General features: G+C 37.2%; 2 protein-coding genes across 4 annotated transcripts in view; one reads left to right on the top strand and one right to left on the bottom strand.

Annotated features, from left to right (window-relative positions):
• Positions 1 to 18,145, top strand: part of LOC134538212 (DNA polymerase epsilon catalytic subunit 1) — a 58,392-nt gene extending 40,247 nt beyond the window's left edge. For 2 of the 3 annotated variants that reach the window (XM_063379313.1, XM_063379312.1), the window contains exons 25-34: positions 254 to 393; positions 2,469 to 2,679; positions 4,291 to 4,375; positions 5,758 to 5,961; positions 7,795 to 7,968; positions 9,928 to 10,202; positions 11,194 to 11,335; positions 12,703 to 12,914; positions 16,478 to 16,610; positions 17,638 to 18,145. In XM_063379313.1, coding sequence (XP_063235383.1) covers positions 254 to 393; positions 2,469 to 2,679; positions 4,291 to 4,375; positions 5,758 to 5,961; positions 7,795 to 7,968; positions 9,928 to 10,202; positions 11,194 to 11,335; positions 12,703 to 12,914; positions 16,478 to 16,610; positions 17,638 to 17,820 — 1,759 coding nt within the window. In that variant the 3' untranslated portion in view covers positions 17,821 to 18,145. Of the gene's footprint in view, positions 1 to 253; positions 394 to 2,468; positions 2,680 to 4,290; positions 4,376 to 5,757; positions 5,962 to 7,794; positions 7,969 to 9,927; positions 10,203 to 11,193; positions 11,336 to 12,702; positions 12,915 to 16,477; positions 16,611 to 17,637 lie in introns of those variants that run through there. The other variant, XM_063379314.1, reaches the window with a different exon arrangement.
• A 527-nt stretch (positions 18,146 to 18,672) lies between these two features.
• On the bottom strand, positions 18,673 to 23,938 carry LOC134538213 (ATP synthase-coupling factor 6, mitochondrial). The gene is made up of 4 exons (XM_063379315.1): positions 23,728 to 23,938; positions 20,814 to 20,965; positions 19,255 to 19,391; positions 18,673 to 18,790 (listed from the first exon to the last, which is right to left on the bottom strand). Exons 2-4 carry the CDS (start codon positions 20,963 to 20,965, stop codon positions 18,756 to 18,758), a joined length of 324 nt encoding a protein of 107 aa, XP_063235385.1. The 5' UTR covers positions 23,728 to 23,938; the 3' UTR covers positions 18,673 to 18,755.
• Between the last annotated feature and the right edge of the window lie 38 nt (positions 23,939 to 23,976).

The following is a 23,976-nucleotide window of genomic DNA, read 5'->3' as shown; positions in this document are numbered from 1 at the left end:
GTGCTTAGGCGGCCATCTCTAAATAGACTGTCTTTTGTTTTCTTCGGTGTCTGGAGCCGCAGCTATGAGAAATTCTTCCGCAACACAGCACGCATGAGCAAGGAAAAAATTAGCCCAATATACTTGGATGTGTCCAAGCTCAAACAACAACAACAAATGTCAAGATGTACACAATATAAAGTTACCGAACACTATACTTCACGTTTGTTACCTGGGGTTTGGATGAGCGAAATGATGGCTGGTTCGTGGACAGGCTGCTGACGGAGTTCGAGGAGAGCGCGAGCGTGGTGACGAACAACGAGGGCTGCTACTCCTCCGTCTGCGTGGAGCTAGACATTGACGGGCTGGCGGTGAACACCCTGCTCCAGTCCCACCACGTCAACGACATTGAAGGTAAGTGTCGGGCTTTTCGTGCTCTGGGATGACATCTGATCTACTTCTGCGAGGGCTTCACCACAGACTACGCGGAGCCCTTATTTAACTTACTTAGTTAAATTCACCAGGGGCGAAGCCAGGGGGGGGGGGGGAGGGGGGTGTAGGGGTTCAAACCTCCTCCCGCCCCCCCCTTAGCAACAAATATTTAATTAATTTATTATTCATCACACTAACAAATTTCATATTAAAATTAATAAAGAAATTTACCATTACAATATTTAAATTTAAGTACCGAAAACTGCTAAAATAGCACTATTTTACACCTTAAAATCCAAATTTTCTGGGGGGGTTGACCGCCAGACCCCCCCGCTTTAATACGGGGGGGGGGGGGGAATGCTTCTTAACACCCCCGTACACAAATCCTGGCCACGCCACTGAAATTCACAGGAAACTTCTAAGTGTAGCATCATTTCAAAGGGGTAGACGTCTCTGCCGTCGGTCACTTAGGCGGCTAATTTTAAAATTTTTGGCATAGCAAAACAGCGGATTACAATCATTTCGCTTGGGTGCTGTAATTGCTCACTGCAAGCTATCTGCTGTCTATCTCTCCTAAACATCTCCTCCTTTTCCTGCCCGCACTCCTTCCCATGTGACATCACTGCTGCCGATCTTGGTTCTTGTTATTGTAAGGAGGTAGTTAGCTAGTTAGAATGAGTCTCCTTCTTTCCGTAAGTAAATATAGCCTGCCAGCGTTTTTTTTTTTCTTCTCTGAAATACAGTGAAAGTTATTTTAATCTAGCACATTCAAGTTCACGGAAATGCCAAATTACCAATTTTTGCGTGTTATCTAACATCAGCATAGTTTTACTGGAAATACCAAATGTGAATTGTAAACTTATAGAAAACAGGGAACACTATTGAAATAACAATAAACTTTAGCTTGATTAGCGCTGGATTACAGAATGTGCTATACCATAGAAAGCCTAATTAAAACCCTTTCAGTTTAGGCAGTTGCTTAAATTGAATGGTAGTGAAGTACCTCTGCTCATTGTAATTAATTTTGAGGACCTGTAACATGGGCTCAATGGATTTCCAATGTAATAATTTCCTGCTGATACACATGAAAAAAGTACAATTTCGTCCATTTTCTATTTACCTGTTTATAGTTATGTAGGCATCTTTTACTCCAACTTTTCAGTAATTTAGGGCTATACTTGAAAATTGTGTTTGTTAATACACAAAGGCAAAATGTGTATTGTGCTATGCAAAGGTTTTTTGTCAGCTACCAAAAATCCTTTTAATAATGAGTGCTATTAAGGTACTGCAATATTTCTTACAAATATCGAATTTCTGGATATTTTACTGTTATTATTTACAAAGAGTATTGGATCAGTTTTTTCTATCAGTTATCAGATCTTTTAAATAAATGTGTCTGTATTTGGATTGGTATTGGTTTTTATCGATATCGCCCATCACTATCTGAATTCCCCGTGTCTTTGTTTGCTAGGAACTGCATTACTGTTGAATACTGTAACTCTTAGCTCCTTTTCAAAGATAAACATTCAGTTGAGGGCCATACTAACATTTTTAGTTATATCAACATTTTCCCTGTGTCTGTGTTTTCTAGGAACTGCATTACTGTTGAATACTGTAACTCTTAGCTCCTTTTCAAAGAAAAACATTCATTTGAGGGCCATACTAACTTTTTTAGTTATATCAACATTTTTCTGCTATTAGACGCATTGACCAGGTAGGGAAAGTGCCTTGTGCCTCCCTAATGACTAGAGACCTGCAAAATTCGCGGATTCATTCGGTGATAGGCTAGAATTCAAACACACATACCTCTTAGATAATTTTGCTATTGACTTACTGTTCATCTGGACGAATCTCAACCAGTTATAAACCCTCAACCAAAGAAGGATCGAATCACAGACAAACCAGCTGAGACGACTTACAAGTCGGCAGCCGATGAACTTGCCGTTATTTGCCCCGAGTGTGCAGGGGTGTGAGCAGTCTATCCTGAAGGCCATCGAAACCGCGAATTTTGCAGGTCTCTACTAATGACATGTGTCCATGATGAAAACTCGGTCCAGGTACAAGCTCCAGTGTGGCCTTCGACACGATACCTCAGGCGTCCCTGGAAGACATGGTGGGGGGTCAGAGCACGGTCTTGCCGACGTACGACGAGACCGCGTTGGTCAGCGGAGCTTTCAAAGTGCTGCGCTCCATGGTGAACGCGTGGCTTCGGGACGTGATGCTTTACAAGAACGTGTTCGCCGACTTTCAGATCGTCCATTTCTACAGGTTAGCTTCGCTCAGTCTTGGTGAACCTTTTTTTTTTTTTTTTTTTTCATTACACAGAATGCCCCAGTTTTAATGGTATATTGTAACAGTTTATAGTTTAATTTAGAATATTTACAACAAACCATACATCAAATTGAAGGCAAACTCACCTGGTGTTTCTTGCAAATGTTCAATATGTGCACCTTTAGTTGTGCGGCACACATCCAACATAGTCACGTTCTTCCCACACTTTGGTTAACAAGTCCGGAGTAATGGAAGCAATAGCTTCTTCAATTCTTTATCTCAACTCTGTCAAATCATTAGGTAGCAGCGGAATGAAAACACAATCTTTTATAAAGGTCCAAAGGGAAAAAATCGCATTGCGTTGTCAGGTGAACGTGGAGGCCAGTGAAAGATAGCTCTTGTCATCTCGACCATTACGACCAATCCGACTGTCAGGGACTTTGACATTCAATCACTCTCGTACAAATGGGGAGGGTTGAAATTATAGATTCACTTTTAGCAAATTGCAGAATGCAAAACGCTTTACGCTCAGGAGTTGCCATTTTGCGTAGGTGACGCTGCAGGCGAACAAACATTAAAGCAGTACTCGAGCATGCGCTTATCTAAAACTTTTTGAATTATTCTTTGTTGCCTTGAATCAAAACTTACACCGCTTACAGTTGTTATTATAAAAATTTTAACTGGTACATTCTTTTATGGACATACCTCATTATAAACATACATATCTTCTTTCTTCTATAGCAATTTGTGATTTCTAATTTTTACATACCTCATGATAATTTTTTTTTTCTGAGTTTGGATAATAATTGAAATTCATCTAAACATACATTCATTTTAGACATGCTTTCATTAGAATGGTACACTTTTTATTTCAACTAAAAGTTAATATGACAGCAGTATAAAGTTTACATAACCTTTCACTGAAAGTGACCGAAAACATAAGTGTGAAATGAAATTGTAGTAATGTTATGAGTTTTGAGTTGACGGTTGAGAGAGCCGTACGTATTTGTGTGACTTTAAATTCTAAATTTTTAATAATCAATACGAATCAGATTAAATGATAAGGAAATATAGTGTCAGACACTGTATTGTGATCTTAACTACAACTGAAAATAGATTTTAAGAAAACTGATTGTATATCTATTACTAAAGGAAGTTCTGAGATAATGGTAAATTGAAGATTTGCTTTATAGTGTGTACATGAAGTATGTATTTGTTTGAAATACCTGTGTAACAAATTGTGCTGTTTTGCATTTTTATCAGAATAAAAAAATAAGTGCAGTTAGATAGGCCATTCAAGTAACATGCTAAATTATATTATAGTACTTTAGTATCCATAGTAAAAACAAGTTTTTGTTTTGTTTGCTTCTCCTTCTTCACTTATTTTCAATTTTTAAATGAACCATAAAAAATCAATGCAAATGCAGGAAAGTCTAAAACAAGTGAAAATTCCTATTTGATGGGCACAGAAATTTTTTTTTAAAAATATTAGTCATGTGTAAAACATAGTAGTTACATGAGGAGTTTTACTGTTCCTATTTAATATTTATAAGATGATTTGGTAAAAGAGTTATTCTGATTGAAGAAGTTTGTGTTACTTTTTTCTAGGTGGATAAGGTCCCCAAATGCACTGCTGTATGATCCTGCTCTTAGAAGAACTTTGCATAACTTGATGAAGAAACTGTTTATTCAGGTAAACTCACCTATAAAGCAGGCAAAAAGTTAACATTCTGGTACATATGTTTCAGTGATTTGTTACAAATTGATTGGTGTAGTATCATTGTGTAAAACAAAAATTACTTATTCCATTTGAGATCAAATGTTTTAATATATGAGCAGTAACCGATACATGGGCAAGTTAATTTAGTTCTTCATTTATGTAATGTGTAGAGGATGTGTGTGATACATTGTTCTCCATGTAGACCCTTTTTAAGTATTTTAATCAAATTAAAAAAATAATCTGTTGTATTTGTGTTTGCATAATTAAATATCAGAGTTCCATTTAATAGAGTTTGGAAACCACACTTAAAAATTTATCCAAAATACAGTAAAATGATAAAAGAGAGAACTATATGTGAAATTAAAGAAAGTAAAGTTAAAGAAAATAAAAACCTGGCTATGCAATTTCTTAAATCAATAAAATTTTAATTTTGAATATGGTTTTGGTAATCTAATTGATATTATACATAAAAATAGAGTATTATTACAAATTTTTAATCATAATCTCAGCTTTTTTGTTTCATATAAAAACTGCATAGTGTTGCAGAAAACAAATGAAAATTCCTCAATAAATTTTTGTTCATGTTAAATTTATTTAAATATAGTTTTTGTGAATGATTCCTATTTGATGTATCTATTGGTAATGAATAACTAAAAAAAAATTATTCAATATGAAATGTCAAATCAAGTTTGAAGTAGTGAGAGAGCCAGACAAAATTATTCACCCCTGGTCCCTTAGTTTCTATCAGTGTCTCTGGTCTTAAGTGATAAACAGTAACAAGATTATATGGTGAATTGCGATAAAGCCAGAATAACACCAAAAAGCATGTGTCAGGATACCATATAACACCAAAATGCAAGTTAATGCACCATAAAGTACTGAAATACATTAAAAAATATATATATAATTAATCAGTAAATTTAATCAAAACTCAACTCAGATTACAAAAATTCAATCTTTTATTACACTAAATTCAATGACTGTAAATTATTTAGTATGGAGTAAGATTGGAAAATATTTTGCTTTTCTTTTTATATTGGACTGTTATTGGTAATGTTTACATTATGACATTGGTACATTTTTCAAAGACACGTATGCTTGCTGATTTATTTGTATCATTCTCAGTAGTTTTGACATCCTTATTACAAATTACTACATTGTAAAAAGTGCATCATGTGTGTCTGTCAAAATGATGCTGTTTTGGTAAAGCGAGTATCATTGAATACATAAGTGTCGTGTTCGTTGACAATGGTGCTATCCTCATGAATAAACAGAACTCGTAAAAAAATAAAAGAAATGACACTGCAATCAAAATTGGCCTTAAAATAAAACCATGAAATGTTGTGTCTATGCAGCTGGTCGCAGAGTTCAAGAGGCTGGGGTCTGTTATCGTGTACGCTAATTTCAACAAGATCATCATCTGCACCAAGAAGAAGACCATTGAGGATGCTATTGGCTACGTGGAGTTTGTGGTCCAGAGCATACGAAACAAGGAGTTGTTCCACAGCATTGAAATAACGTACCAGCAGTGTTGGGAGTACCTCGTGTGGCTGGATCCGGTGAGACACAATGTCCTTGTGACTTCTTTTTATAAGTGGTCTAAAACTTATTAGTAGTTTATTACAGAGCTTCTGTAGTAAATACAAAATGAATAATTCAATATCTTGAGATGTGCACCCAAACTGAAATGATTTAGGTACTGTTGGAAATTAGGATTTATAGTTTATTTGTGGCTCAATTTAATTTTAAAATTGAATGGGAAATTCTTAAAATGGTTTTTATTGTTTTCAACACTGGTTTTTAGTTAGGAGTGTTTGATATTTAATATGACCAAATGTTTTTAGTTAATTGCTGAACCAAACAATAAGTATTATTTAACTCTTATATACAGATTGCATTTCCAAATTAAATAATTTTCAATGCATATGTCTGGGGCATTTTTAAGCAGTACCAACATGCATAGAAATGAGTCACTAATAAATGCATGATCATGATGATAGTTTGCTACAGACTTTGTGATGGAGTATTTTGCATAGATATATGTGCCCCCTCCTCTTCCTCCCAAATACTTTTTAATTTTTATGAAACTCCCAATCAAGTCATGTATCAAGGTTGTAGTTTTTCGCTTGCGAGTTGAGGATCAGCCTCAACTAATTTTTTTTTGTGGAAAACATGTAATGTATCAAATGTAGTAAGTTCAAAGATAACGTTTTTGAGATATGAAGTTACGGTGCGTAAAACTTTTGTTTATTTTATTATGTACGTTGAAAGATCTTTAATCCAGAATTCTATGTTTCTACATATTCTTTAATTCGGCACCAACAGGGTTGCTTTAATCAGGATATATTTTGGTTGATTCCCGCCGTGAACCTTGGCCTCCAGGTCCCACATCTGTTCTGCCGGGTCATAGTTTGTTGTTGCTTTCGGTTTTCATTTCAGGACAGCAGTTCCTGCTCTCTAGCGAGTTATATTTCACATTTTACGTGTACATTTCCAAAATGATTTTTTGAAGAAGTGTTTTTGGTGTGTAACATCTTAGCTCTCTGTATAACGCATTTGATCGGAGTAATTTCGTGAATGCGACAGAAATGTGTAACAGGAAGTAGGGAGAAGCGCGCCATTCATTTGTTCTTCGGGAATGAGTCTCTGAAACATTGTATTGACTGTTTAATGAATTTTGACAATATGGGCAGTATTTTAATAAAATTCCTTGTCGAAAATTAGGTCCCAAAGCCAGGATTAGTGTTTTCTCAAGTTTTTTTTTTTTTTTTTCACTTTTAATCAGCAGTTCCATATAAGTTTAAAATTTGTCTGCTAATCGAATGGTTCGGTAGTCGACATAGCAAAACATTCTGCTCTTTGCGCGTGATGGTGCCAAGCCCCTTTTTACAATTCCGGTCCAACGAATTATAGAAGCAGGTGCGTGTTATTCACATCCAGAAATGTTTTTGAAAACTCATTTTGGGCATATTTATAAAGAATTATACGTTAAAATTATGTATCCAACTTTAGAAAACATGAATTGCTCGTTACCGAGGTTAGATGTTACACATCACTGGTGTGTACTGAAAGACTCTCTCACTTTTTTTTTTCTCTTTCTACAGAGCTTGTTTTAAATACCATTGTACTTTATGTTAATTTTTTCTTTGGTATTCCTGTTTAAAATATATTGCCATTCGATAATCCGGCATAATCGCTAATCTGGCATGGCATTGGTCTTGGGTGTACGTGCTTAAAATTTCTTTCACTGTAGTACCAGTACATTTTCTAACTCCTTTGGGAAATATATTTAACATATTTTTACTGTACCTTTACTATTTTATTTAAGTATCATTTTATGAGCATTACTAAGTTGTTCGTATGGTTGAGTGGTTGTCTGTTTTATTTTGTAGTCGAACCATGCCGGCGTTCAAGGTACCCTTCCCAAAGTTATTGGGGATGTCAGTACTAAAGAGAGCAATAACCCAGAGAGCGAAGAGAACGGAGGCAACGGTGACGACGTGAGAGAAGGGGAAGTGGAAGAGGTCCTGAATGAAAATGACGACGATGAAAATGACGATGATGGGGTTAGTAGTTGTTTGGTTCTTTAATAGCTTATAATTCACTTTCGGAGATGATGATGTAGATGTTTATATAAATTTTGGAGGTTTTAGACTTTATATTTTATGAAGAGTCAGTTGATTAAATAATTCGCAAACACAAGGTTCTAGTATAGCCTTAAATTACAGTAAAATTGAAGGAAAAGATGCAACAGAACTTTTTATAAAAAAAAAAGAAAAGTAGAAAAGATGGGCAACACCTGAATGCATGAAATTGTACTTTGTTCATGTGTATCTGGTTTTTTAGGTATTGGTTGGATACTTGTACATCTGAAATCCAGTAATGCTGTGTCCGAATTCAAGTACGCATTTTGAGTTCTTGCGACTTTGCGTACTTCACTTGTCCTTGTAGTGTATTGGATGTATCCATATTTGGGTTCAATGTTCGACTTCTTCAAACCAAACACGTTAAACTTTTTTATTTCAACAAGTATCTTTAATCGGAAAGACTGAAACTAATCATTTTTAATATTTAATTAGTTTCAAACAACTTTACAGCTTAATCTACTTTGTTTCGTAGTTACAATCATTATGTATTTGTCAAAGTTCCCTTTTTTTTTCTTATGCACTTTATTAATACCAGACTTAAATACTATAACAAATACTACCTACAAAAAAATTTTCAATTTGGCGATGTGTCGTTAACTCTTAAATATGCGAGAAATACACAGATTCTTTTGCTTGCATACGTGCTTATTTCACTTCCAGTTTGAACAGCTTTTGTGATGTCACTTCCAAGGACGAGTGCATGCAAGTATATATACTTAAAGCAAATTCGGGCACGACGTAAATTGGGAATATGGGCCAGTGGTGGCACATCACTAGTAAAATTGGACAGTTATGTTATAATAAAGATCGCGGGCTTTCACGGCAATTGTCTGCATTTTCTTGGCTTCTGGGTGTGGGCCGTGTCAGGTAATTTGTCTTGCGACGTTTCGGCTGTCGTTGCAGCTGCCATCATCAGGTAGACTAACACGGCCTACGCCCAGAAGCCAAGACAATGCAGATAAGTTGTAATGAGTTTGAAGCAGTTGCTCCGTTTTTTCGGCACTGTACAGCATTACTTCCCCTCCTTTCCTCTCCCCTCTCCTCCTTTCCCCTTCCTACCCTCCCTCTTGCTCTCTTCCCCGCCGCCTCACCAGCGCTCTCTGTCGAGTGTTTTACCGGGCCTATATACACTCTGGCTCCTAGCTTATTCGTCGCAGTCGTTCGGTCTCTGGACTCGAAGGCTGTCACTGCGGCGGTGGCGTTGCGCTCTGGTATGTACTCGGCTGTGAAACTTAGCGTCTGGATTTGAGTATTTATGTTTCATTCTTGCTTGCGCGTCGTGGCCGCGCCTTCATTTTGTATCGCTGCCTTGTAATGTAATGTTTCGTAATAGCTATCAATGTTGGACCCTTCAGGTCATTTGGATTTGAGTTTCTTTTGCTCACGCCGATTACTGCCTGTAGCTTTGTGTAATATTTCTGCCGTTGTATATGGGCATGCCACGATGGCATTGTACACTTCTTGTCAAGCGCATTATAAGTTCTTTCTTGATTTTTTGCCTTCAGCTTTTTTCAGCCTAGCGGGGCCCATTTTACTTGTTTGCTACTTACTGCGCTTCGCCACCATGTCCGCTTTACTCTTGCATTGTTTTAATTGTATGAATGATTGTATTTGTTCGCATCCCGCGGGAGCGCCTTAGGATTTGCCCTATGATAATTATCAACTATTACAAACTGTAGTCATTTATGTCATGTTCCGTTTTGCTCTAAAGGCATTTTATTATGAATAAATTATATTTCTTCTAAAGCCTTATATATTTTTGCTAAAGCACCAGCTTTCCACTGTCGTTGGGTTTTAATGTAAAAACCCCCTCCCTGCTTTGTCTTTGCCTGTTGTGGTCGGGTCGGCTGCAAGTCGTCAGTTCGTCTGGGTCCCCAGCCGACGGTGACGATGAACTGGAACCTGGTGGAGTACCTGCCTGACGTCGGGGGCTGCAGGGACAGCTTCAGCGCGGTCGTCGCCGGCTACGTCAGCGCCGTGTACTCGCACATCCGGGAGAGCGGGGTTCCGGCGACTCCCGTGCGCTCGCGTCGCGTGAGCAGCCAGAGCCAGACACAGGCCCAGGCGCGGCACCTGGGCGTGGGGGCCCACGCCTCGGCCGCGGAGTTCGCCAGGCAGCTTGTCACGGGCGAGATGGCCCAGAGGCTGTACCGGTCAGTGGCTCTTCGTATTCTTCTACGTCACCTTTTCTTTTGTGCATTTAGTTTTGATTGGTCCTGTTTTTATATATTCACCTGTATATGTGTGTGGTCTTATTCTTGTGCATTCACTACTTCACGTATTCTTATGTGTTCATGTCTATAGTCTTGTTTGGATCTTAATCGTATAAATTTGCTTCTCTCTGCACTTATTTGTATTTGGTCTTACTCTTACAGATTCACCTCTCTTGTTTGGTATTATTAATACGTTCGCCTCCTTACATCTTCAGTCTTGCTCTTTTAGATAACCTCTTTTCTTCTTTAGGCATTTTTGGTCTGATTCGTATAAATTCATCTCATTTGGGTTTAGGGCTTGTTTGGTCTTTTAATTCATTTATCTCTTTAGTCTTACTTGATCTCCCGGCTTTTGCCAGGATTCGATATTCGAGGAAGAAAATTCGAAGAAAAATATTAAGAGGAAAGAAAGTAAATTAAAAATTTAAGTTCTGATAGCCTCTGAAGGTTACTATATCAGGTTTTTTCGTAATACATGCCCTGTTAACATTCCCCAAGGTTATTAAATAAATAAAATTACAATATGTTTTGATTCTGGAAACTTAGTTTGTGAAACAACCATTTAAAGGGTAGAATGTTTTAACACCATAGTTAATATTTTTTATTTATTGTACATTATTTTAATTTTTGACACTTGACACATTTGGATTCGAGGGATATATTCAAGGTATTCTCTGGGATTTGAATTAGAGAGTCGGATTTGAGAAAATTGGGATTTGACCCATCACTAGTTAGAACTATATTGAATTACAGTAATCTGTTATAATCTCTATCCTGTATGGTTGTGGTCTTTACTGTACCAGATTAAAGACCTTTTATTTTACCTGCTTGTCGTTCCTTTTTTTTTTTTTTTTTGTTTTTTTACTTCTTCTTCTTGATTATAATTTTCCTGTTGGGGCAAACACTGTGAAGTTTTGAATATTTGTTGTAGCATTACTCAAACTGTTCAAGAGAAGGCGAGGAAGCAAGCAAAATACTTGACAAGTGACAACAGCGGGGCGTTCCCCTCGTTTCGGAGTTCAGATCTCGACCACCAAGATGCAGCTCTTGAGTTTGTTAAAGCTGTCTGCAAGGTAATTAAAATTTGATAATTTGTGGGGCTGATTGAGTAAAATCGGTGCTTGCATTTCCTGTTTAGTAACTTCAGAATAAAATTTGGGATGATCAGGAGTGAGAACCGGGTTTATAAATATGAAAATCGTTATATCGACTGTTGTGAGAATACCGAAAATTTAAGAAATATAAGCGCATGATATGTTTTGCACAGGATGTTGTTTTTATGGTAATGTTAGTGAAAATCGGATGTGGATTACTAACAGAAAATAAATTTGTGAATAAAATACATTCAATTCTAAGTCATTTAGATACTGAATGGTATGAAAAATTTCTATTACTATTTTGTACTTATATATTGACTATTTTCCTATGTTTTCCAGACTTTGATAACACTTTTTTTTCAAATTCCCTGAGTTTTCCTTGTTATCCGAATTTTTCCTGTGTGTGGGAACACTCCATTTGTGTATTAAATTGTGCGCATCAAAATTAACTATGACAAATTTTAAATGATGCTGATTCTTCAGTTCTCGTGTTCAGGTCCACGCCAATGCGGTCGCACCTCTGGTTCCGGTAGTGTCTCTTGTCGAGCAGTGGCAGGAGAATAACAGGCTGCAGTGCCAGGATCAGGGTGTCCACGAGGAAAAAAAATATTTCGTTACCAACTTAGGCGAGAAAAAAGTATACTAGATTTGAAAAAAAAAAGTACTAAATTATAATTTTTTACATATTATGATACTACAATGCTCTAACTTAAATATGACACCACACACACACACACATGGTACTACATTCCATAGCTTTTTAAAAATAATTACGCTTAATAATAAAACATATTGGAGTTACTGTAATAATAATATTATATTAAAGAAAAAAAAGTACTATATCTGAGCGTAAATGTATACTTGACCACTAAAAAACTTACAAAAGTACTAGATCTAGTACGAAAGTACTGACTGTGGGCATGGGCTTTGCAACCGGGGGGGGGGGACACACACCCCCCTCCCCAATAATAAAAGTCTTCCATTTTGTCCCCTCCAATAATATATTTAGTTTCGTAGTTTCTGTGATACAACCCATATGTTGCGCATGGTGCATTTAGTCCAATCGTGGTAATGTGAGCACTGTGTTGTTTTTTTACAAATTTGTTTTCTCTGAAAATATTTTTTTTATAAAAAAAATTAATTATGTATTGCAACCAGCTATAATTAGAATATTATTTAGGAAAAGAAAAATGCCTGAAAACCATCTGTTTTGCACCTTCGAACCCCAAATTTTCCCCGGGGGGGGGGGGGGGGGAATGGATATTCCTCAACAACTAAATCAATTGCAGTCCCCCCCCCCCCCCCCCCCCCCCAAAAAATATGTCCTTGCGACGCCCATGCAGGTGCTGTCGCTGGACTCGGGCGTGCGGGAGGAGGTGATGCACGTGAGACGCAACATGCTTCGCCTGATCGGCGTGGGGGAGTTCAGCGAGCGTGCCGTGTGGCGGGACCCGTGCGTCTCCTTCGTGCTGCCGGAGGTCATCTGCAGGACGTGCAACCACTGCCGCGACGTCGACCTCTGCAAGGACGCCCACCGCGCCGAAGAGGACGGCAGGTAAGGGGGCCCGCCCCCCCCGCCCCCCGGCGCCTCAGTCGTAACCCCCGCACGACGATGTGAGGGCGTACCGGTGTTAAGGTTTGAATACTGGTGGAAAATAATGGGCGCCACCACGTGAGTGGGCACGTGGACCCGGCTTGAAACTCTAACTCAGGGCGTTACGTGGCCCGTGTGCGGCGAGATGTTTAATACAGCACCTATTCCTGACCGAGCCCGCTCTCAGCGTCGGGCACGCTTCTAATTAACCGCAGTGGGTTCTCAGGGCGTCCCACACGCCGCTGACTGGTTAAGGACCCACGTGGCCCCCCCGAACACAAAGACACGTGACTCAATTAAGTTGGTTTTATTTACTCATGTTACACGCCCTTATACAATCCTTCATTGATACTGTTATAAAACGCCCGAGGCACGAACCACGCACGTGGTTGCCTCAAGGCGGAGACGTCCGCTCTCGGCCGGCTGAAGGAGGAGACTGGGCTGAGGCAAGGGCTTGCGGCAGGCAACATGGCGCCCTTCGCGCCGAACACGATTACCGTTAACATCTTAGCTATTGCGTGCCCCGGGTTATTATGGAAAATAACATAAACTCTTTATAAAAATTAGCGCATCACATCCATGACCAGACCGTCTGTAATTATTACTTATATGGTAAAAATTAGTTTAAATCAAGTTATATGCTAGTTACTTCGTCGCCCGCTAGGGAGTGTCCGTGTCCGTGCTTGCATGTATTTTATTACAAAAACATCATAAATTAATTAAACAAAAGACACACATGCATAGCCGTCGTGACACTATTTTGGGGCGAAAAGAAAAGGATTACAATACTTATTAATACATATAGGGGTGCGGCGCACTGCAGCTAAGCGCCCTTTTGCCGGGCTACCAACACACGTACACACGCACGCACAAGCGGGAGGTTTGAACAGAGATGATGGTGTTTGGGCAGTGGCATATCGGGCTCAAAGGGGGCCGCAGGCCCGGACGACGTCAGATCATTACAAGTTTCAGGGATGGAAATCTGTAGAATTCTCGAGGGACATTATGATTATCATTCCCGTTTCACAGTTAATGAGAGGTTTATTTTTTTATTTCATGAGGGCCCTCCCCCTCCCCAGGATATACGCCCATGACGAAATTTGTGGTAACCAAACTAACTCAAAGTTAAATTTAATCACAAAACTGGCATAACACTCAGGGTGGCCAGCCAACCAGGAAATTCGGGAAATAGCCAGGATTTCTTAAAAAAAAAAACAGGAATACCTGGAATGAACCAGGAATTTTTATTAGAACCGGGAATTTTTTTTTATGAAGTAACAATTGCAATAACATACGGCTGTTAAAAGCCTATGATGGAGAAACTTGAACGTGAGGACGTTCACCACCCGTCGAAGCATGACAGTATGCTCGTGAGCTATATTTTATGAAAGTTAATTTGTTCATATTGCATTTAAAAACTTGTGTAGTGCGTAAGAAATCGTTAAAAATTCAGACTTCCATACTTATTATGTTTCTGTATTCGAAAGCAACAGTATTTTGGCTGAAAATGTTGTTGTAGGGTGGTAGTAATTTCTCGCACGGCATGATGGTAGCACTAGTTTTGTATATATATATTTTTTTTACTTTGCGCTCATGTTGTTGCGTCACGGTATCACGGATACTTTTCTCAAGTTTTTTAAAAGTTTAGTTGTGCGGGGCGTTGTTTTGAATTTTTTAATCTAACATGTAATTTGCGCAGACTATCAAAATGTCAAAGAGTTCGGTCACCACATACAATGACAAATATAACAAAGAGGTTGAATGGGTGAAGAAAGATCCAAAGTGCAGGACAAACGCCATTTGCAATTTGTGTAATGTTAAAATCAATATCGGTAGCATGGGAAGAACAACATTAGCCAGCCACACAAGAGGGTCAAAACACGTATGTTTGGTGTCAAGTAAATTTTGTGACGTGAAATTATAAATTTTTTTGTTGGTGGTAGATTTTGTTTTAAGCAAGTTTATTGATTTAATTTTTAAGCCTATAGTTAAGTTGTCTATTGTTTAACGCCAATAAAACATCATATTGTGTGTGCTTTATGTAACAAAAATGCAAATTGTATGCAAATATTGATAAAAACCACCCTTGAACAAACCAGGAATTTTATTATCCCAGAAGAGTGGCCACCCTGACACTCCTAAAACATTCATAATGTGTAGTAAAAAAACACATGTGATTTCATCCTTCAAACTGTAATATTTTTCATAAAACCATTTCAGTTCACAAAGTGCACCAGTGGTTTGAAGAGAGTAAAAAAGTGTCTGTTCGTCACTGCAATTTTTTACTAGAGCTGTTTGTGCCAGAAGTTTCAGAAATTATCTAATGGGGGAGTACCACAATTGAGGATGACTACTTTCCTGCTCTGAACCAAAGAGATTGTGGGACAGTCTGCCATCCGGAAATTTTGAAAACAAGTGAATAATAAAGCAAGTTTGCTACCACTGCTAAAAAAAAATCTGTTTAAGTTAGGAATAAAAACCATGTCATATTTTTGTTGTATTTATAACCATAATAGAATTCAGAAATGTACATTACCATTTATGAAACCATGAACACGTATTAAATACTACAAATTTTTTAATGTGAAATAGAACTTATCATAAAAATGTATGAAAATAATTTCCTATAGTGCTATTTGAATTCAATATTCGTGTGAGTGGATATTTTAATATTCGTGTTGGAATTCAGAATCCAGTATCTGCACAGTCCTACAAATAAGACATTCGTCACTGGGCAAACACTAAATATAATTTCATTGTTGGACTGTGGTTGGTTTGGACGTGAATACGTCTTTCAAATTGCTTCCCTTAGTGGGAGACAATTCAAAAAAAATGTATGGTAACAAAATCGGGTGGTATAGTTTAGTGTTGCAGCTACAAATCTATCATCTCCTTCCGAAATTTAATTACACCACTGGATAGCTAAAGGATCAAATAATTCATCGCGCCAAGTAAGGACTTCGACACATCAGGCGCGCGGTAGAGGGGGGAAGCCCCGCCATTCTGTCATTTTGCTGAGTTTCGAGATTTCCATTTAGTATAACTTTTGATTCGGAGAAGTTATGAAGGTTCATTTAAGTTTCAATCGTCAGCTCTCATCAAAATCTATCGATTGCATGTGTAAAACATTAGTATTAAAATAGTTACAGTGAATATATATGGTGTTAAAAATAAAATAAAAAATAGCGTATTTTATATTTTGTGTGTAGAAAATATTACCTGTTACATATGTAGTATGTATCTTGATCCCAAAATATAGCTGTTAAAGTAATTGATGCTTGTACCACTCATATCGGTATTAGATTTTCTAATTTGTTTTTTTTTTTAACAAGATCGAGTCATGTTGAAAAACCCCAAATCAGGCAATCATTGTGATTTCGGTATAAAGAACTTCATTATAACAAACTTCCATGATTTTGGTCCCTTTCATGTTCTTTATAATGAAGCTCTGCTGTTACGTACACGCGCTCGCGTACAACACACGGCCGTGCCCATGACACGGCTACGGTCGCTGCCTGTTGCAGCCCGGTGTGGCGGTGCCCGCTCTGCGACACCAGCTACGACAACGCCGAGATAGAGCACCTCTTGCTGGACGCCGTCCAGCGGAAGGCGATGGCGTACACTCTGCAGGACCTGCAGTGCAGGAAGTGCCTGCAGGTGAGGTCCTCCTGCTTCCGGGTCTCGCGTCCCGGGACCAACCGACGCCCTCGGCGCCGCAGTCAGGGTGTCCACAAGGAAAAAAAAATATTCCGTACCAACTTAGGCTAGAAAAAAAGTACTAAATTATAATCTGTTATGGTTTTTAACAATTTAGGAAGTTATTATGACATTGCAATGCTCGAACTTAAAATATCGCACCACACACACATAAAATTCCATAGTTTTTTTTTTTAAATAATTACGCTTAATAATAAAACATATTGGAGTTACAATAATATTATTATATTAAAGAAAAATGTACTAGATCTGTACTGAACCACTAAAAAAATGTTATAAAAGTACTAGATCTAGTACGAAAGTACTAACTGTGGAGACCCTGGCTGCAGTTCGTGGAATCCTGTGTAGCATTGCATAATCCGTACCCTCTTCTTGTGATTTAAGGGGCCCCCGCCTAGTCAGGTTGATATTCGTGTCGGTGGAGCTCGCTGGTGCTTCCAGCCTAGTATCAACTCTTGAGGGCAAAGCCTTGAACTAGAGTGGGGCGGATGGCACATACCAAAGTGTCCAAAGCCATAACTTTTTTAAATGAATTTTAACAAGATGGGCAGTGTTTCAATAAAATTTCGTTGTCGAAAATCAGGTCAAAATACGGGGTTCAGTATTTTTTTTCCAAGTCTTGTTCACTTTTATGGAGCAGTTTCATTTATATAGTTTAAAATTTCTCTCTGCAAATGTAATAATTTTTATATTCGTCGTGGCTGCTCCGGCAGTGTATTCTGGTGGCGGGTGCGGAAACTAGTGTTCAAAAATGTAGTTGAAAACTCAGTTTGTTCATATTTATTACGTTCTGCAATATTTTAAAGAATTCTACTTTAAATTCTGTGTCCGAGGCCAGTGTTTCGTATGATAAGTTTATTTGCAACTTGAGAACACATGTATTTGCTCATTAACCGAGGTTAGACGTTGCACATCTCTGGCGGGTACTGACGGACTTGCTAAAAAAAATTTCTTTTCTTTTTCCCAGATCAAGATGGATAACATGTCCAAGCACTGCAGCTGTGCGGGCGAATACCAGACGCTGGTGTCCAGGGAGGACATAGGCTTGCACCTGAGGACCTTCCAGAGCATAGCCCAGCACTTCAAGATGCCTCTGCTGCTGGAGACGGTCAAGTGGGCCCTGAGCCTCAGCCCCAGCATAGCGACGTGAAGGGCCGTCTGCGTGTGTTGGCAGCATCCGGCACGAGTCGATGCTCGTCTGGGGTTTTTATGAACGAATCAAACATGTATCTTCCGCAAGGTTACGAACTGCTTTCTCCAGGACAGTAATTTTGAAAGAGTCAACATACTGTGTTAGTTGAAGTTCGTGAATAATTAATCTAGTTGGACTTGGAACATTACAAAAAACTTGTGCGCCAGGAAAGTTCTGTATGTCCTAAAAGTGCTTAGCGACGTTTGTTACAATTTTATGTTTGTGACCAGTTGCTATCGCTACTTCGAACTTTACTAATATTTAAATAAAAAAATAATTTTTTCATGTGTTTTAATCATTATAATTAGTGATGGGTCGATTGGCAATCATCTCCAATTCAAAAAACAAATGGTACCTACCTAGAATCCACCCCTCAAAAGAAATGATATATTAAAGGATAAAAAAAAAAAATCATTTGCAAGAAATAAAATAAATTTAACTATGGTATTGAAACATTATGATCTTTAAATGTTCATTTCAAGAACTAATTTTCCAGAGACATCACTAATTAAATCTTGGGAAACAGTAAAGGGATAAGTGTGAGATAAATACAAACAGGCTAAATCAACTTCAGTTTTCAGTGTTGAATTTCCTCCAACATTTTTCTTAAATCTTTTATCTCAAAACTCAAATATTTCGAACACCAGAGATTCAACGATTTGAATGTTTTATTTCAAGAATGTAGTCATCACCAGCTACCTTCCAATACTCTCTGCCCTTGAAGCAGAGTAAATACATGATGTACCTGTGGTAAACATTTGTTTTATAAACAATCAATAAGTAAATGAATTTTAAAAAATAAATTGACTATTGGTTTCTTAATATATATATTTTTAAGTATTATAATTTACACACATAATATTGCTTTAAGAGTTTACTATTCAGCTGGCACTTTACGATGTCTGGTTGATAGGGTCCAGTTGTGGTTCTGAAAAGAAGAAAACATTATTGCTAGTATAAAGTTTATTTTTAACCACTGCCTTAAAATTTTTAAAAACTCATAAAATTAATTATCTTTTTCAGTGATCTTTCCTACTTCTATAACATTGTGAAACAGGCTTTGAAATTATATGAATTATACACCTACTGATTTTTACTGAAACAAATTTAATTAAGAGAAAGGTTCGTAAAAATTATGCTCCGATGAAAACAGTGATCTTTTAGCAGGACTCAATTTATTATTGAGCGAAAGTGTATAAATTTGTAGAGAGAAATATGTTTAATCATAATAATGAACTTTTTCAAATTTCTAAATGGCCTCTCTATGAAAGTATTTAAAAAAAATTAAGAGATTATAAGACTAGTTCCTGGGTATAATTATTTTTTTCCGTGTCCCCTCGGAATAAGTTGATCGGAAGATGTGCGCGTACTGCGTGTAAGAGCGTAACACACCTGGGAACTTGAACGTCGGGAACTGAGTCATGTCCACGCCCTCGCCGCCGCCGTACTGCTTCGCCAGCTTGTCCAGTTCCGTCTGCAGCTCCTTCTGGATCTCTGGGGTCGGGTCCACCAGCTTGCCCCCCGCGGCGCTGTTGAGTCGGCGAGGCACACAGCGTGGGGTTAGGCATGCGCGGGAGGGAGCATGCTATTGAATCACAGTGGCGTAGCAAGCGGGTGGCAGGGATGGCCCCCGCCAGGGGCACCAGAGCAGGAGGAGAGGGGGGGGGGGGGCGCCGCAGCTACGGTTTCGCGTTTGATCCCTCCCCCTCTCTTTTAATCCAAGAGGGGGCGCTATTTTCTATTCTGGCCAGGGGCGCCAATCATCTTAGCTACGCCACTGTGGAATGACTGAAGCTGCAAAGCTTTTGCTACCGGCTCAATATGTTTGTCGGGATACGCAAACAAATTAAGCTATCAGTTGAATCTGGATGCAAGAACGGAAGTTAAAAGTAGAGACAAGACTTTGTTTCTGAAACAGAATAATTATGTTTGAATTTTTTTAAATCTATTTATTCGTAAAGACGGCAAATTGTTTTAAGAAAATACAACACTTGAAATGTTTCATGATACTTGTTAAAACGAAACAGTCTCTCATTGACTAATATATATTATTCACTTTTACAGTAAAATAATTTGTAATAGCACATCCAACTGCACTGAATAAAAAAAAAAATTGACCAGTATTTGTGTGTTTGGAAAAATTAATTTAAATTTTTTTAAACTATTTAAGTACATACATTTTGGTACAAAATTCAAGCATTAATTTCATGACTTTGGTTGCATTTAGGTGTTAAATTTGTCTATTGATATGCTTTTCTGTGTTATTTTGGTTTTAACGCAATTCAACATGTAATCTTGTCCCTAGTTATAAGAAGATATCTATATTCTGTACTGTGTTTAATGTACATGATAATTCATCATGTGGAGAAAAACATGTCAAATGTGCTTCTTATCATCAGTGTTTACAGAGCAATTCAACAAATTGGAAATGCCTTACAACAAACACAACACATGTGGTACATAAGCGTGAGGCCAAGTGTCTCGAAGTAGAAATAGACATTCTTTAACATCTACGGTAAGTATCTGTTACGTGTATTTGTAAAACTAAACTTGACACCATATGGTCTGATTAACCTTAGGCCTGCGAGGATTCTAATTTTTTTTTTATGTAAAGCGAACAAATTGAATTGTGAATTTTTTTCTCACCAAGGCTGTATTACACCGATTTTATAAAATACTGGATTGAGGTGAAAATCAAAAGAGGGGGGGGGGGGGGGGGGGGGAACAACTTAATTCGTGCAAAACATACCAAAAAAAACTACATATTTTCATTAGCAAATCTTAGGCTTCCATGTTTTAAAGCTTTACAACAAACCTCTGGCTTCACATCAGACGCAAGCACAACCGAAGAGCCATTTAAAATGAAAAGGAAATTTCTCGGGTGGAATGACACAAGCCAATAGGTTGGCCTACGAACAAAAATGATAATCACCCAAAAATAAAATTCTTACCTGCTCTTCTTACTGTACTCTCTCACTTTATCGATGAAAAGTTGCTGAATGGGATCTGTCGCTTTTTGGAGTGCCGGCGCGCAGATGCCGACATTGCGTTTCAGAAGCGGTACCTGGTTCTTCAGAACAGCCAACAACCTTTGTCTCAGCATCTGGAACATCAACGACAGGATGTGTACCACGAACATTGTTACAGTCAGGCAATTATTGAAAATCTGGATCTGATGTTGAGGATTTTCTTTATTAAAAACAAGGTGTTGTACCATACTTCGCACAGGCGGATCAAGATTTTTAACACAGCAATTTTTCTAGCGAGGATCACTACAAAAAAGTGATACCTAAATGTCAAGTACCAACATTGTTTTTTTTATTTTGTTTTAAACTCAAATAAATTTAACCAATAATGTATCAATTTGATGGCAAAGATAATTACAAAAAGCCTGGATTAAGATCCAACCATTATATTCACTTTCTATAAATAGATGCACACACACACACACACACACACACACCACACGAAATGATTATTTTGTTATGTCTGTAGTAGTATAAACAGTGTAAGTCAATAATTCAGTCAATTTTGTCTTTTTTTCTCTTGTTTTAGTTAGAAATAAAGATATTGCTTTAGCTTTGTAACACATAGATTATGCCCATCTGGAATAATGTGTATTTATAATACTGAACGTTTTTGTGAAATTGGTCCAGTAGTTTTAAGATTGTACAAACACAAACTCTCTCTAACTCTTTTTAATATTGAGTGTATTTTTTTTTACAAGTGCATTATAAATCAATCTAAGGTGAATGTTCTGTAATGTTCACAAAGGCCCGCAGCAAATAACATTGTGTTAACTAATTAATTTTGCAGACGCAGAAAAAATATATATATTTAGTTCACGTTAGTTTGAAAAAGGTACAATCATTCAAGATCAGAATTGACTGCAGACCTTTTATTCAGTTATACATTCCATGTGAAAAGTATATCCCTCTGATTAACCCACAAGGAGCTAGGTTAGCAGCACTTCTTCTTATGTCTAGGGTGGCTTGGTCGGATCAGCTGAATTAAAAATAAAAGTGGCATGTCAATTAAATGCAGTATTTTTTTTAATGCTCATATATAAATCTTGTGGCCTTTACCTCCACCGCCTGTGTTATCGAATGGTTGCTTTGTTATCAAACCCTCCAAAGAGCATTTTCATAAAGCTTATGTTTAAAGTGCTGTAATGTCCGGGGAGTGGTGCCTTTTCAAAAAACTTTTTAAAGCATTCTTTCATATATATTTTGAATTTATTGGAATGTCACTGGAATTCAAAAATGTTCTATTGAAGGGTGGTCTTTATTTGCTGTGATCACCAATGCAGCATGTTCATGTGGCAAGTGAGGTTTGATTTGAACTCAATTGTAACCTTGAAGGTCCTGTCACCTTATGTCTCGGTCTTAAGTGCAGTGTGTGTGTGTGTGTGTTTTTTTGTCATTTATTTAAGGGTTACAGTAAACTCCCTATTATCCGCGCATGCTACGAAAAAATGCACCACATATGTAAATCTGTTTTTTAATTACAAGTGAGCAAATTTGAACTCTACTGACGAGTGTATTGTGAGCAGTACACAGTAAAACGCCAAAGGCTTTCTCGGAACTCACGCAGTGTCTAATGGTCTTTGAGTACGTACAGTACTGTATCCTTGTTACGAAGTAAGTACCGAGTACTTTTATGTTTACATTACTGAAATGTTAAGTAATTATTCAGTAAAATACTAAAATTTTAGTATCATTTAAAATTTTTTTACTGTTAATTGTAACTTTTACTGTGCATTATTTTTAGATTTTTAAGTTGAAATTAATGTTTCCTTTTTTGTTTCCCATTTTCGGCTCTTTTGCGGATTATTCACAATTTTTACTATCCGCGGTGGCCCTTCCACTTAATTTCGCGGATAATCGGGAGTGTACTGTATTTCTAAAATTTTAACTCAATACCTACTTTCCTTGCATTTGATGTTTGGCACAAATATTTTCAACACATATTCACTTAGTGTAATATCCAGTTTATATCTTTCTGCAACCTAACCAACCTTGCATTTTAGTTATTATTTGCCTTTTTTACAAGCTGCTGCTACTCTGAGGTATTACCATTTTCATAGTTCATTTTGCTTGTGAATTCCTAAACATTTAAGGAGAAATTTAAAAAACTTTACGAAATTAAAATAAAAACAATAAGACTGCTTAATAGGAATGGGGCTGCTTGTCAATACAAAGTAACTTAAGAGTGTAAATTAATATCAGTTGTAAGAGTAATAATTGTTTTTTAAGTCCTATAATTATTAATACTTCTACCTCAACTTTCAAGTATCAAGGCTGAAAAATAACTTTCGATTCACAAAGGTTCAACTTCACCCATGAAAATGTGACAGAAATTAGATTATATGCCTTAATGAGCTATGGAAACATAAAAAGAACTTTGAGAGGTCAGCCATTATTTCCTTATTTAATACAAATTTGGCAGAAACATTGTAACAAAACCTAACATTAAGTGCTTACATACTTAAAAATCTGTAGGAATTTCATATATATTATATAAATATAAATAATTAAATAGCAAAGCTTAGTGGGTGAGGCCAAATATAAAAGGTAGGGGGTAAGTTGTAAAATAACCGTGAACAGAAAAAAAGTTTTCAGTAAAAATTATATGGTTAATACTAGTAAAACGTTTTCATTTATATAGATACACAAGTTATATCTGCTAAATTCCTGCTTCTTAAAATTTTACCCGGAATGAAAACGAAATTGGTATGGTACCGTGATGTAAAAATGGTTTTCTTAGCCTAGGATTCTAATCCTAATCGATTATAATTCGGTTAACCTTATAATAATATAGTTGTAGGTAAAATACACGCAGATTCAATTAATATTAACAAATTACCTTGTTAAGTCTCAAAGCCTTCCCGAGAACTTTTAAGATCAGCTGGAAAATAAAATATGGCCGACAAAATACTACGTTAATCGTATGAATAACGAGTACCAAATATATAGAGAGTTTGTGAAATATATTTTACACAAACCACAAATAAAGATGACGTATAAATTTCAATTCATAATTTATGTACCTTTGCGATGAACTTTCTACTACTGCTATGATAAATTATTATAACGTTAAGTCCAGTTGTTATTT

This window comes from Bacillus rossius, chromosome 13 (assembly GCF_032445375.1).
Source record: "Bacillus rossius redtenbacheri isolate Brsri chromosome 13, Brsri_v3, whole genome shotgun sequence".
NCBI lineage: Eukaryota > Metazoa > Arthropoda > Insecta > Phasmatodea > Bacillidae > Bacillus > Bacillus rossius.
This window is presented reverse-complemented; position numbering and strand designations above follow the sequence as displayed.

Bases quoted from the DNA above. Each gene is read 5' to 3' on its own strand.
- LOC134538213 (XM_063379315.1), bottom strand. From the start codon at position 20,965: ATGCTGAGACAAAGGTTGTTGGCTGTTCTGAAGAACCAGGTACCGCTT. The intron at 19,392-20,813 runs GTAAGAATTTTA...CCGACTCAACAG, and splicing joins GAGTACAGTAAGAAGAGCAG to CGCCGCGGGGGGCAAGCTGG. The intron at 18,791-19,254 runs GTGTGTTACGCT...TCTTCTTTTCAG, and splicing joins CCCGACGTTCAAGTTCCCAG to AACCACAACTGGACCCTATC.